The sequence below is a fragment of the Cryptomeria japonica genome, chromosome 8, assembly GCF_030272615.1.
Source record: "Cryptomeria japonica chromosome 8, Sugi_1.0, whole genome shotgun sequence".
In the NCBI taxonomy this organism is placed as follows: domain Eukaryota; kingdom Viridiplantae; phylum Streptophyta; class Pinopsida; order Cupressales; family Cupressaceae; genus Cryptomeria; species Cryptomeria japonica.
The window spans coordinates 733,175,465-733,191,026 of NC_081412.1; the positions used below are offsets into that span (position 1 = coordinate 733,175,465).

Sequence of the window (15,562 nt, forward strand, 5' to 3'; positions counted from 1 at the left end):
AAATTGTTTAATTACAATGCAATTTTGCAATGATATGGTGGGCATCCACCTAGTTTCATTCTCTACAAGATCTATAATGGTAATTAGAAACCATTCAAACTAAAACTTTCATGACATGTTCCACTAAAGTTCTTTTAGAATTTTCAACAAGTTTTCAAATTCAATGTGACTACTAGTAGTAGTATCAACATTTCTCCCCATATGAAAATGTTCATATTTTCATTGCCAAATTGTCATACATGAAATTTATTTAATATTATCTCCTCTTATATTTTCATTACAGAAACTCATTGTAAAAATGATCAAAATTAAATTTTATAGATCTACATTTCTAGTTTTCCTCATTTGGGGATGCCATCTTCCTATGATAGTGTTGCATAATGCATAATCATGTTTTCATTGAACATCTCACTTCATTACCCAAAGTTAAATAAGTTAAACAGTACATTGTGGCATTGCTTAATATTGTAGGAATGCTACAAAATATATAAAACAATGGCAAAAAGCATGTAGGTCTACACACTGATATCAAACGCCTAAATTAAAAATAGAGTTTTGAAACCCAAAAATAGTGCTAGGCAATGGAAGGAAATGTTACCAAAAAAAAATTAAAATCTTAGATAATGATATGGAATATTATAATATATATAAGCTATGAATGACTATTATGCCATGCTTACATTTTTATTTTGTGGATAAATTGAGACAAAGTACAAGAAATATTGACCAATAAAGAAATGTTATGATACAATTATAAAAATGAATCACACAACACACTACAATGCAAAATGTAATGCAAATTAGCAATTAAGTATAATATTATTATGAATCAAAATGTAATGCAAATTAGCAATTAAGTATAATATTATTATGAATCAAAATGTAATGCAATTTAGCAATTAAGTATAATATTATTATGAATCTCACAAGGAAAGGGAGATTAAAGTTGAGTTGCAGCCTCTTATCTCTGATATGTTTTCCAGATTTTGAGATACTGCCCTCTTATTTAATGATTGATGGTGAATCAATTAAATGCAAATCCAAAAATCCCAGATTTGCAATGTGAGAAACAATTGAAATGAATACATAATAAGTGGGGTTTAGGTTTTTTTGGGTTTTTTTTGTGCTTAAATAGAAATCTACATTAAATTTAAACCACAAAAATACGGTAAATTCTACATAGACTCATTTATATTTATGTGGGCAATGGCATATATTTACACTTGATTGCTTGTAATTGCAGTAGTGACCATGCCACGCATAAATAAATGATAATTGCATTGATGATGCCCTCAAACTGGGTAAAAAAATTTAATGTAAAATTTCAGGTGATCACAACCATTTTTGTCATATTGAGACCAATCAAACTATAATTTTTTAAAAATCAAATTCAAATGCTAGGCAATCGTACCCAAATTGGAATAAATATCATGGAAATCGAAGTCTATTCTAAGAAGCTAAAATATCTATGTCAAGGGAAAATATCAAATTTGGGTGAACAATTCAGCAATGAAATGATTACAATTTTTTATTTCAAGATGTTAAAATGCAGAAATTTGCCAATTGTCAATAAGTCGCCATGCAAAATCCCCTACTTCCCAAAACTGATAATTCACCTATTTAAACATCACTTAAGTGCAATGCATACCAAATGGTCATTCATGCTCATGAGAAATAAGTTATTATGAACCATTACTTATGAAATATAGATCAATGAAGATTGAGCCAAAAACTATATAATTGAATATTTAAAAAATAAAAACATCAATTATAAAATTAAGTGCATGTTCCTGTTGTGCATGTCAGAATATCGTACTAATGATGATACTTTTGAAATATTGTGATGCACAGAAGCAATGCAGCTAGCAGTTTAGATCATAAATGTCAGATTAAGATGGATTATCACTCTCCACTGATTGTAGAGCTGCCTATTCGGAAAAAACAAGGTGATGGGAAGTACATCTGTCTGGGAATAAGTACATGTTACTATTGCGTACATAAAAATATTGTACTGTTGATGATAATTTCGGTATGTAGAAAGGTATAGAAAATCATATCATAAGATTCATAACATTAGAATGGATTGCACCAAGTCAAGCAAACTTTCTTCTATTGGTTAGTAATGCGGACTGTAGACACTCAAAATTGTCATGTCTAATTAAATAAATATTTTATTTATTTAATTATCTAAGCTTAATTCTTCTATTAATTAAATAAATTTTTATTTATTTAATTAATTCATTTATCCTCTTCTAGCCTTATTTCTCATTTAAATAAATACATTTATTTATTTAAATTATCCCTTTCCTAAATTAAATAAATATTTTATTTATTTAATTATCTTACTTCTTCTATTAATTAAATAAATCTTTATTTATTTAATTAATTCATTAACCTTTTCTACCCATGACACATGTCATTCATCTCTTAATTCATACACTACCTACCTCTTTCATTATTTTATTATTTCTTTTACCTACCCTCTAATCCTAGCCGACCTCTCTTTTTACACCTCTCAATCTTAACCCTCCATTTCCTATTGTGTCTTCTATTTAAGGAGATGCTTTCTTCATTGTCTAACCCTAATCACTCATCCTAATGACTGATTTTGGAGTACTTGGCTACACTACGATCCTACTTGCAACCACATTCCGTTCTTTGTTGAGCTCTTGTGCATATAAAAATCTGAGAGCAAATATATCAAGCAAGATCAATGGAGATAGGAAGAATGGAGATCAAAACACTATTGGACATGTGATGGTATAATCTTTGTGATTTTATGTGATTTGCATTGTCTTAGGTAATCTTCATATGTTATGGTAGATCTTTGTTGTTGTTAGGCTAGGGTTTGGTGGTTGAATTCATTTAGCCTTTCAATTTTGTTATTATTGTTATCCATTTTCACCATACACACGGACAAAGAGAGTTGTTGAGAAAAGCCACTAGCCATGTTCATATAACAATTCTCAGATTTCAGTGACACTCTGCACAAGACCAATAAAGAGGCAGTAGCTGCTTTATTTTAAGAACTTCAGATAGAATAAGATGCATATAGAACAGTATTAACGCAATTTTTTTGGCAGTCTGGAATGCAAAGTGGAGATAAAACAAAGCGGCATCATACTAGCAAAATCTAAGCAATAATGAAATGCTTAATTGGTTATTGAAAATCAGTAAATACATCATTAGAAGAGCAGCGGAGAGAACTTGCAATAGATCCTCTTCGTTATATGTATCAACAATTTGAAATTAACTTAAGGTTATTTCTTGTTTGATAAGGATTCAGATCCAAAAGGGATTCATTCAGTTTCCATTTTGACTCTTGAGTATATTATGTTTTCTCTTTGCAGACCCATATGCAGAATATGATTACTTTTAAACCAATGATAACAAGAAGCATGTAATAACTCCTATGAGAATACATCCATGTGTTTTTACAACACAGAATAGAAAGGCAAATTACTTATTCAAAAGCCTGTTACAGCTTAAAGTAGAAAGCATCAAGCATTGAAAAATTTTGCATGGTCCATAATTGATATCATTGTCATGACTTGTAGAACAGAAACATAGATAATAGAAGTGAAGGCTGTCCTTTGGATGTGTCTGTTCTCCTCTGCATGTGTCTCTGTCTCATAGAATTGAAAAGCAGATTTCCAGCAACAACACGAGTCAGACACCTACCATCACATCTGAACATACAGGGAGAACTCTGAAAGTTCCCCACAATATGAGAGATGCATCCAAATAAAAAGAAATCATTTCAAACTTCTGATAATGTACAGTTTAAACATATGACAACCGCAGCAAATTTAACAAGTGTGTGGCCATCATAGATGCTGGTAATGTACAAGAGTAGAAGACATTTCAACTCAGGCTGAACAAATTCTGCTACCATGAAAATGTCGTCCTCAACTGTTTTTTTGGCTGAGAGCATCCGAACTACCATGATTTAGTCTGAGGAAAAGTTTTCTTTCACAGAAACACGATTAGATCAGCTCCAGGGTTTCACTGCATACTTTTGGAAAATCAACAGACGCTTGACCTCAACTCGGTTTGAGGCCTCTTACTGCTGCTGCAAAAATCTACGCATGGTCATTTAAAATAATATTACTATTTTTCTCAATCGCTGTGCCATGATTTTGTAAACATAATGTGAAAATATTGATAGTATAAGAACTAGCATAAATGGTCATACTCAATGAATAAAATATTCTCCAATTGCAGCAACAAAGACCTCACCTATAGCTATTCTTTAACACAAAAAAGGCTTTGGTATCCAAGAAAAACATGTCTAGTTCTTTTGTTTCTAAACTATACCAGGCCTTCATATTTCAGAACACTTTAGAATCAGCATTAAAGTTGAGAACACCTCACCCTAGATGAAGAGGGATTTGAATGAACCCTGTCAACTTGTTTTCTCCTATATGTTATAGATCGATTTGATTGTGGTCTGCTATCTTCCTCATGCATCATCTCTTCTGGCACTGCAGCTGCTCCTGTAGCTGTTGCATTCAAATGAGATGACTTGACTAGATTGGCCTTGGATTGAACAGCCTGTGATTTAATTTGGCCTGATTCAAGAACACCACCTTGCTCTATTGCACTATCAGACCCAGTTTTCCTTGATTCTGATTTGATGCCTTGTTCTTTTTGCCTGTCAGACTTGACTCGACTTGATTCTTCCCTAGCGTCTTGCCCTTTTCTTGAGAACTGTGTTGCAGCTGCTCGTGCTCCTGCAATTGCTGCATCCAAGCCAGGTGTCTTTACCAAATTCTCTGTTAATGAACTAATACGAGTAGTGAGAGCTCCAGGCTTCAAGGAGAAGGAATTTGATGGATCTGGAAGAGCAAATTTTACTGGTAGTGGGCTCTGCATTGGCCTAAGGCCTCTCACTGCTGAGGCAAAAATCTGCCACAATTTTCTACAGCGTCAGAACAATCTCCTGATTTTATAAGCCACAGCACTGAGTCATAAAAGCATAGTGACGTGCTTAAAAACAAAAAGTAAATATCTTCTCTAACTGTACTTTCATTGTTCCCAAAAGACCAGACATAATCAAATTGCAATCCTTTGAAAGAAATGAGAATTACCTTCCTTTCTAGGTTATAGACACCTTGATATCCACGCATTTCAAAAGGAACCACTAATTTCTGCCACATTAATCATAGAACAACATTCAGAACCACAAGTAGACGAAGTTGCAGGCAAAAACAAAAAAACCAACAGATGCAACGTTGCTTACAAGAAGTGTAAAGTATATCACCACATGGATGATATTATTTCAAGCCAATCTAATCATTTGAAGAAATCATGCAAAGAGATATATGTAATTCAATTAGTTGTTGTAATGGATCAGGCAATTCATTTAACAAAGTTGTTCTAAATAAAATCTGTTGTTTGTCAAAATTGTGGATGCCAAGATGTTAAGTGCTTGTTAGATAGTGCAAAAGCAAGAAAACATGGTAACCTGAGAGTTTCAATACTGATGCAGTTGCAAGTTGCAATAAAGAATAATAGAGAAATCTCGGAAGGTGACAACATGTCATGATTCAGGACAACTTGTATGCCATTGTTCAGGTCAACCAAAAATGAGTTTGTTTATCTCAATGTTGAGAGCATTGTTACCAATGTTGACAGTCATGGTGATGATTTAATGTAACTCTAAATTTTCTATCAAGAGGATCCTGGTGTATAAAGTCAAGGGTAGGTTTCTAGTAAGCGTAAAAATAGCAGATTGTCTTTGTAAGTCCCATTAGGGAGCCACTAAGATGGTCATATCAAAATAGGTTACTTAAAATCAAGTCAAAGATGGTTCAAAGGATGGATTGGAATAATGAGTCATGTAAGTTTATTTATTTGGAAAATGGCAAGAGAAAACCTGTTCAGATAATATCATATGATTCTAGCAATAGCTGTTAGCGAACCTGGTTATCCATTTTATCCAGTCATGTCTTAAGCGTTTGAGAATCAAGTAAGTGACAGGTAACAACTCCATGTTTTGCAGTGCCAGAGGATCATTATTGTCAGAAAGGAGTTCCAAAAAGATGTAGCAATATTTGTGTCGTGATATTTTGATGTCCAGTATACTGTATTTTAAAATTTGACGAGGAGAAATCATTCGTGTTTTGTTTTGTTACTCTCATTAATGGAAGTATATTTGATATGTTGCCTCCATTCCTGTCATGTGTTTTATGGGTGCGCACGTTCAATTTTGACTGAGAGACGGGTGCAGGGAGAAACAAAAAGACAAGGGAAATAAAAAGAAAGACTGATCGGTTTGTACAGATCCAATGAGACTTTGCAAGGAGCTTAGAAATACAGATTGGAGAAAATTACAAAAGAATGAGAAATAAAGGACTAATCAAGGCAGAGAACAACGCACAAGACATCACAACCATCACAGCTAAGGAACCAAACAATAGCAATAGAGAAAATCAAGAGAACAAGAAAAACAAGTAAATATGGATATGAGAAGGAAAAAATGTGCAGGCAAGAATTGACACCAGAGAGCACAGAAAGAAAGAAATAGAGATAATTGGTGAATTAGGAAATATGGTGACTAATAGAACAGGTAAGGAGAAGACTGTAAAAAGAACACAAGACAGTAGAACAAAAAATGATTAAGCAGTGATAGATATGAGATGAAAAGAAAGTTGTTATGACATCAAAAGCCATACTGTCAGACGGGTAAGAGATGGAAAAACACAGGTAGACCAAAGTTGACCCTAGGTAGGACAAAAAGAAGAAAAAATTACTGATGGTTGATAAGTACGGGTGTATGGAATTGGAGGCTAATATAACATTGAGAGGGGAAGATTGTAGAGTGAACCCAAGACAGCAGAACCGAGAAGATTGTGAGCCAGTGATAATTGAGAGGCATAAGGGAGCTGTTATGAAAGCAAAAGTGATAATATAAAAAATGTTGTAAGATGAATAGAAACTAAAAAATGCTTGTCAGTCAGAAATTCAGAATTGATATCAATTAGGACAGAAAGCATAAAGAAATGCAGATTATAAGTGTGAGGAATTATGGAGGCTAAAATGGCATTTTGAAGGGGAACGATTGTAGAAATAACCCAAGATGGAAAACTACAAAAAAAAATTGCAACTGATAGATGTAAAAGAAGGGGAAAATAGTTAAGACAGTACACACCATACTATAAAATTCTTATAAGATGAATTTGAGGGAAGCTTTTAAGTGTGGCATATAAAAAACTATGAAAAGGATGAATCACAGCAGTGAAAGACTTGTGATTATCTAACAAATCAATCAATAAATATGAAATAAATCATGGTATGACATACATGGAGACCAATTCCAAAAATCCTGCATATACAATTTTACCATACAAATTGTGGTATTGCAAGGATAATTATATATCAAGTGGACTCACTCTGAAGGCCCAAATATATCGTATACCATGAGGAGCATATAACGGAACATCAAAAGGTATAAAAAACAATAGATCTTACAGCTGTTGTAATCTAGATTGTACAACAATTGCATGAGGCACTAAAATCACAAATGCAGAAGCCCAATTTGATTAGAAAACAAGAATGTGGTATTTCATGGTTGATTTCATCAATTCTGTCTCAAGATCAACAACTAATGGAAGCAATCACACAAACTGTTCGCCAGATAATAGATTCTCAGTGTCAATTTCTCATCACCCCTAGATTCCCATATTTCTTCAGGGAAGTAATGTCAAGCCAATTTGAAAGTGAGAAGCAGCACTTCCTTTGATATCACTTCAAGAAATAATCTTTTACAAATTCGTGTGGAGCACCTATGGGTGGCTAAATATGATAGATAAAAAGCTAAAGCAGTTGTATAATATTTTATTTGATTCCCATATTTCTTCAGGGAAGTAATGTCAAGCCAATTTGAAAGTGAGAAGCAACACTTCCTTTGATATCACTTCAAGAAATAATCTTTTACAAATTCGTGTGAAGAGCACCTATGGGTGGCTAAATATGATAGATAAAAAGCTAAAGCAATTGTATAATATTTTATTTGCATCCCCTTAGAATCAAATGTACTGTAAAAAATTCTAAAGAATCTTTTGTGAAATAAATTTGCTATACATGCTGTCAAAAGTTGAACAAAGCATTCAAACAGTTCTTTCTTTAATGATATCAAGTTTCCACAATCCATAGAATTATTACAGAAAAGCATTTAAACAGTTATTTCTTTATCCTTGAAAATGAATCAAGTAAATTTTAACTTGAAGATATGATGAATCCAGGTGTTTTATGGACTCCAAATTGTGTATCAGAAATTGATCTGCTATGGAATCTGTACAAGAAAGGCAAGAAGTGCTTTTCCCACAAGTACTGAGGAAAATTACCTGTGGATCCTCACAGAGCCAGCAGAAGTCTGTCTGTCCTTCCATACGTACCTGTATACATCATATGATGGTGCAATTTTTAAATCTCATCAGAATAAATTCTAATTCTAATGAATATATATCTGTAAATCAAAGTTTGATTTTATATTTAAATTTAAGTATTAAAAAGGATCAGATACTTACACCATTTGAAAGTTCATCCCAGCAGACAAGTTCTTCACGTTTTACACAACCCACTACATTAACACAACCTGCAACCATAGCATTATGGTTAGATAAAGGAAAACTGACATTTTTCATTTTAAATCTATGTTTCTGGTTAAGGTTTGGGTATGGCAGTTCACCAAATTTTATTTTCTGGATTTCAATAAAAACAAAGAAAAATTGTACAATAGAAGCATCTAAGTCAGAATATATTGGTGCTACATTGCAATGCCTCGATGCCCCCTCCTTGTACACAACCTTTTTTGTGTGAGATAAGGGGCATGTTGGAATGCATATGCACCAACTCTTTGTATTTTTCACAAGGGCAAGTGGATGTTTCCAATATTGCACTACAACCTTATTTCCCTCCTAGACATGGATGTTTCTATTATAGATTTGGGCACCCAAGTTGGCGTTTGAACATGTTTTCTATTTACCTATTTTGAGTTGCAAAATTGATTCGTTCATCTATCTCACTTTTGCTAACAAGCCTATGCTGTTTTCTTCAAAGGCTGATAAACCAATAAAGAAGAATCTCCAGGGCTGCTAAACCAAGGAGGTTGAGACTCAAGGGCAGTGTGTCTAAGGGTTTCTAGATGCAATCTCAATCAGGGGTTGCATATGCACTTCATGCTTTGTTGTGGCAGATTTTTGTATCAAGTTTGCAAGTATTTTTTGCAAGATTTGCAAGTGAACATTGTAGGAGTTAATTTCAGTTTATTGGGTGAATAATAACAACATATGTTGCTGGTTATTTTTCTGTTGTAAGACATTTTGAGCTGATATTTCAATGTTATTTCAGTTTGATGTGATTTCAAGTAAAGCTCAAATTACCTGATTTACTAGTTTCTTTCATTTTATAAATTTGAAGTAGAGAATTGTAAAGGGCTGGAAAATCTGATTTAAATAGTTAGTAAGCGTTATTACAGTGGTATCAGAGCTGTGCTCTTGCCAGCCTGAGGGTTTAAAACTTTAATGTGATTGATGCTTCCTAATGACAGAGAAATCAGATATCTAAGGCACGAGTACAAGAAATATTTAGTGTAAAGATCCATTCCTGAAAAAATAAGTATGGCTGAAGAAAGAAGAGTAAGGCAAAAAAGATGAGTATTTTGCAGCAATAGATAAGCTAGCCCTTGTGGTGGAGAAAATGTGGTCCTAAAAAAATAATTAGAGTATGGAAGAAAAAAGACCAGTGGGAAGCTTTTCCAGAGGAAACAAATTAATCTTCAATTCAAGAACAAGAAAGGGCATTTTTCTACCTTATAACGAAGAAGAAGAAGCTGCTCCTATATATTCAAAGGAAAGATCTTTCATTGAGGTAACTACCAGGTGGTTTGAAGACTATGTTAAACAATCAGATGCTTTTAAACTAGCCATTCCATTTGAGAAGTTTATAGAGATTCATGAAAAAGGATCGAATAAGGAGAGAACAAGATCAGAGTAGAAAAGAGCAGTTGAGAAAGAATAAAGAAATAAGGAAACAAGAAGATGTGTTAAAGGCGGAGCCTCAAGGCATCATCAAGAAAGAAGAGATTGAGGAGAAAGAGCTAAAGTATAGGTTAAAAGAGATTTTAGATATAAAGGATCAAGAAATACAGATGAAAGTGGAGATTCAAGACTCCTTTGAGACAAACAAGGAAGGAAATCAATTGGAAAAGATTACAAAAAAAAGAGAGCGGGAAGAACAGTTGAAGCTAAAGCCACAAAATGTGAATGGGAAAATCAAAAAGAAAGACCCAAAAAACAAGATCATTGATCCCGAAGAGTTAATAGTTGCAATTGAATCAGACAAGATCAAGGAAGAAAATATTGAACCACAATCTAAATCAGATCCAAAAGAGGAAAAGGAAACTACAATGGATATGTCAAGTAAATATTCTTCGATGAGTATGTTAGTTTCCTCTACTAAGCTAACACGCGAGAGGAAATTTGTAAAAAGGAAATTAACAAGAAATCAACTTTGCATTTTGAAGATGCATGTTTGAAATGGGATCCAAAGTTGTTTGTGGAAAATCTACTAGGAAACCCTATTGATATGCATAAGGATGTTGTAAATGAATCATTTTCAATTGATGAATTTTATCTTGAACATGATAGCAATGTGGTGTATCTTTCAAGGAAAGAAAAATCAGCAGTAAGAGATACAGGGTGGAAGGGAAATCCTTCTTCACAATCACAAAATATCTCATGGATGACATTGTGGGATCCGGTGTCTGAGACATAACGAACATGCAAGTTGAAGGTGAGAACTTTTTGATAATAAAATATGTTTCATTGAGGTCTAATGATTGTTTGCATCATCAAAATCATGATAAATGTAAGAAAGGAAAGGCCTTGCTAATTGAATCTGAGGAGTTCCAAATGAAGAGACATGCACTTTCATCTGTACATTCAAAAATTGTCCCAGTGACTGACTTTCAGATAAAAGAAAGTGTTGAGAACATCTCAACAATATCTCTCATGGATTAGGTAGATAAGCATGTTGATTGCAGCCCTAGAGTAGCACGATGGAGTCATGATGGTGTCTCCACAACTACCAATTCCAAAGGATAATGAATTCTTAGTGGACAGCCTAAGGTATAGAAAAGATGATCATGGTTTAGTTTGGCTATTTCCTACTATGTTACTGGAGGATTCCTATCATCGGGGAAAAAATGATATTAAAAGATGTGGTATATTTATGGATACCATTGATAATATAGGCAATATGGATTCTCTATTTCAAATTCAAGGTTATTATTGCAAATGGTACTGAGGTGATATTATGAAGGATCAATGCTTACAATTAATAGCTCAATCCTTGATCAATGCAAATTATGTTAACCTTGGATGAGCATCATAGATCTCTTCCTATCATTCCACTGTTTCCAAATCAGCAAAGAAGAATGTTCAGATATAATTTTTTAGGATCATCCTTAGAGAAGAGATTTCAGCATGTCAAGGGTTGTGCACACATTAATCTTATCTCAAATGTTGCTTTGGCTTTATGCTACTCTCAGTCACATATTTGCAAGAAGCACATGAAGTATGAGTCTTCCCTTATAGGCTGACTTTCCAATTCATGGTGAATCAAGTGAAAGATTTTGATTTTATTTATGTTGGTGATATTTTGATCTCCAACAAGTTTTGGGAAGATTCTTGGGAGTATTTGGATATAGCTATGGGTATAATTCAGCAACAAGAGATTTTTTATTTTTTCTAAGGAATCTTCATGTGACATTGATAGCACACACATGGGTCAAGACATTAGTAGCCAAAAATTTGATGCTACAAGAACGAGACATGATGCGAATGCTTTTCTTTATAAGACAGTAACTTCTACCACAAGGAAACTTCAAGGTGATGTCCAGTATGACATAATAATATTACATAATCCCTGTGTTATGATTTTCAAAGGATTGCTAATCTTGATTGGTCTTAGTAGTATGCAGATGTTCTTGGAAGGATGTGAAATTGTTGTATGGTTAATCCAAGATTTTATATGGTCTATGTTGCTGATGCATTACTGTTATATTCTATTTATATGCAATGTCCCCTACTTGGTTTAGACCTGTTATAACCATAATTAATCTATTTCTATGTACTTATGACTTGAACTAACTTGATTAAGAGACAAGTCTATCTTAATGTGAATCAAATCTATTATATTCTCTCTTTCCTTTGTCTATCAAGTATTTGCTAATTTACCATACTAGATAATTGATCTTATTTTGATTCATTATAAAACATCTACATATTTATTAATAACTAGTTATATGAATTATTCTTTTGCATTACTGCAGAACAGATTCTAAAAGATATTATAATAATTATTATTATTATATTAATATCCATATTTATAACCATTATATTAATATCTATATTTATATTATTATTAAATTCTGCATATGATCATTATTGGGCTTCCAATCTTACTCATCATATTGAGCACAACACCGTGCATGCCCCCAAGAAGGGAATACTGCCAATAACTTAATGACAGTAATGACCTGATCTGGACAATCTTGCTGACAATTATTATATAGATAAACCTATTATCCTTTTCAGACTTGAATAGAAATAAATAAAGGAATCGAATTATATTATCAAATATTCATGTATCTTCTAATTACCGAATATATTAATCAATAATACCATCACTACCTAAAAAGCAATAATTATATTTAGTGGGGGGTAAGGGCAGACAGATCTGGCCATGCGTCAGATTTGGTCTCCCACTATAGAAGAAATTAAAAATGACGGTCATACGTGTTGCAGTCTATATTAATATTACTGCTAATATTCTGCATTCAAACCTTCTTAGCTGTCCCTTCCTAAGCATACGTGTTCAGCCTCCTTTTATATTCTCAACTCCCAAGGGTCATGTCCTTTGGAAGTAGCCTTCCCTTGAGGAGACACGTCTTATATTAATGGCTTAATTGCTCTTCAATGATTAGTTTATTATATAACTTGTATAATCGCTGCCTATAGTGCTTGATGTTAGTAACAATTCCCTTCATACTATCAACGTAGATCAAGTAAGGATCATAGCGTTGCTTGGCATAGCCTGTGTTTATCCGAATTATTATAGTAATCTATAGTGATCGATTCTTAGTGATTTTCATTGATGATTTCATTATATCATAGACGCTCTTCACGATGTATTGCTGAATGTAGGATTGTCTTGTCTGTTACCCAAAGTCGTAGTGCTTTAATAAGCAGATCAAATTAGATACAACACCCAAGGCAAATTTCTCCTGATCCTCACAATTATATATTTATTATTTTAAATATATAAATTGTGTTTATGATTAAGAATATGTATATTCTGTTTATAATATATAAATATAATATTAATTTATTTTTATTTGAATAATTTCAGAATATTATCATTAATGAATATTAATTAAATAAATTTAATATTAAATATTAAATAAATAAGTATTTAATAATTGTAATTAATCTTTCATTAATAAATATTATATTAATTAATAATTATTATTTCATTTAGGTTATATATATATATATATATATATATATATATATAATGATCATGGGAGGGACATGACATTATATTACTGATCATAATGTTTTCCAGTCGTGTATGACTGATTACAATCTTGCGCACTTGCATACGAGCTGACATAAACACTTTCATGAGAGTTGTAGCTTATTTTCCTTTGGAAATTTCAGGCTTGGGAAGGAATAATTTTCAGTTTGTGGCTACTCATGAAGATACTTCATCCCCTACATGGTTGATCACCCAACTTATAAGGGAGATATTTTGGCTTTCTACTCAGATTGGTCACTCATGCAATTATTACATCATTGATATATAGCTGATTTTGGTAACTCTTGTTTTGAGTAGCTACAATTTGTTGCACTTGGATATGGTTTTATTGGAAAGGTTATCATCATTAGCCAAAAAAAAAAAATCAGATCCAAAACATCATTAAAATAATCAAGAGATTCTGGTACAAGTTGCTTAATGTTCATGCATCAATTCAGTTTAGAAGACAAGTTTGGGAAGATAAGTTTTGGAAGGGAGGAAAATTGAAACTAATTACAAGGATACTTTGGTTATGCATTGAAGATAATCACAAAAGGAAACTTGCCAAAGGTACACTTCTCAAAATTTCTTCAAGATTCTTAGAAAGAAGATGCAACATTTCACATGATGTAGAGTCAAGCTTGGATATGCAGTTTGGCAAGACAAATTATCTTGGCATCAGAATCTTGGAGCTTTACGATTACAATTGTTTGAGGACAAGCAATTTTGAGATGGGAGGATTTGTTATGTACCCTTTTCTTATTTTAGCACTTACTATTTATAGTAAGCCTGATTATCTAAAAATAGTTATCAGGACTTGCAGATAAACCAAGAAAGTCTAATTGCCAAAAGAAATTAGTTAAATCAGAAATATTGGCAATTAATGGATACTATTTAAAATACTGCTAAAATTTAGAAGAGGGCATGAGTCATGAGAATAGCAACTTTTGGTTGTGAAGTGGATTTAGAAGTTACCATTTGAGATAAGCAACTCAACAGTTCAGTTTAGAATGTTGAAGATTTGTTCGACAAGGGCAAGTGGATGTTTCCAATATTAAACTACAAGCTTATTTCCCTCCTAGACATGAATGTTTCTCTTATAGATTTGGGCAAAGAAGCAAAAATCGTTTGGGGGAAAAAATTGGCAAACCAGAAGTACAAGATTTTTTGAAAAAATCGGGAAAAAAATGGATTTAAACGATGATTTTGAGCTAGGACAAGGATTTCTCAGGAGTGAAATCCTTGTCCTAGATCAAAATCTTCGTTTTTGGTGGCCAAAATCCATCCAAGGGCAATCCTAGGGGCATCTCCCAACTTCTCTCACCTTGGTCTAGGGGCGAAATCCTAAATAGGTCCTGTCCCTAGCCATGATTTTTAGCGAAATTATCCTTTCTAGCCATTTTAAGGGTCAAGCAAGTTTTGTCATGTTGAGAGAGGGATCCAAAAATGAAAGTCCAGGTATGAAAAGTGAAAAGAGTAGACTTAGGTGAAGGAAAACAAACAAGTCAAGAATTTCACTCCTGACCCTTCCAAAGGGTCTAGAGCGAAATTCTCAATTTCACCTAATTTGCTCATGATGAAGGTCAAGTTGTGGATTCCCAGGCCTTGGTGGAGAGAAGACTAGTGTATGCTTGCCTTGGAAGACATTTTGGAGTGGAGAAATGATGGAATTTGAGCTTAATCAAGAATTTCGCTCCTGACCCTTCCAAAGGGTCCAAAGCGAAATCCTTAAAACCTCTATTTTTTCCCCAATTTTGCATCAAACCTAGTGTTGATTGAGATTAGAGTCATCTTCAGGCATGCATTTGAGCAGGTTGTGATCACAAAATGTGGAGGATTTGTCCTAGAATGCAAATTTCACTCCTGACCCTTCCAAAGGGTCCAGAGCGAAATTCCATATAGGTCCTGTCCTTGGCCTAGGTCCAAAGCGAAATCCTTTATTTGGTCTTTTTGGGGGTCAAATCAATGATATCTTCAG

General features: G+C 33.3%; 1 protein-coding gene across 2 annotated transcripts in view; it reads right to left on the reverse strand.

Annotated features, from left to right (window-relative positions):
• Positions 1-3,419: 3,419 nt before the first annotated feature.
• Positions 3,420-15,562, reverse strand: part of LOC131040825 (uncharacterized) — a 77,771-nt gene continuing 65,628 nt past the window's right edge. The window contains exons 3-7 of one of the 2 annotated variants that reach the window (XM_057973791.2): positions 8,532-8,599; positions 8,349-8,399; positions 5,091-5,150; positions 4,375-4,908; positions 3,420-4,072 (exon numbers count right to left, since the gene is read on the reverse strand). In XM_057973791.2, the coding sequence (XP_057829774.1) occupies positions 4,064-4,072; positions 4,375-4,908; positions 5,091-5,150; positions 8,349-8,399; positions 8,532-8,599 (722 nt within the window). In that variant the 3' untranslated portion in view covers positions 3,420-4,063. Of the gene's footprint in view, positions 4,083-4,374; positions 4,909-5,090; positions 5,151-8,348; positions 8,400-8,531; positions 8,600-15,562 lie in introns of both variants that reach the window. The other variant, XM_057973784.2, reaches the window with a different exon arrangement.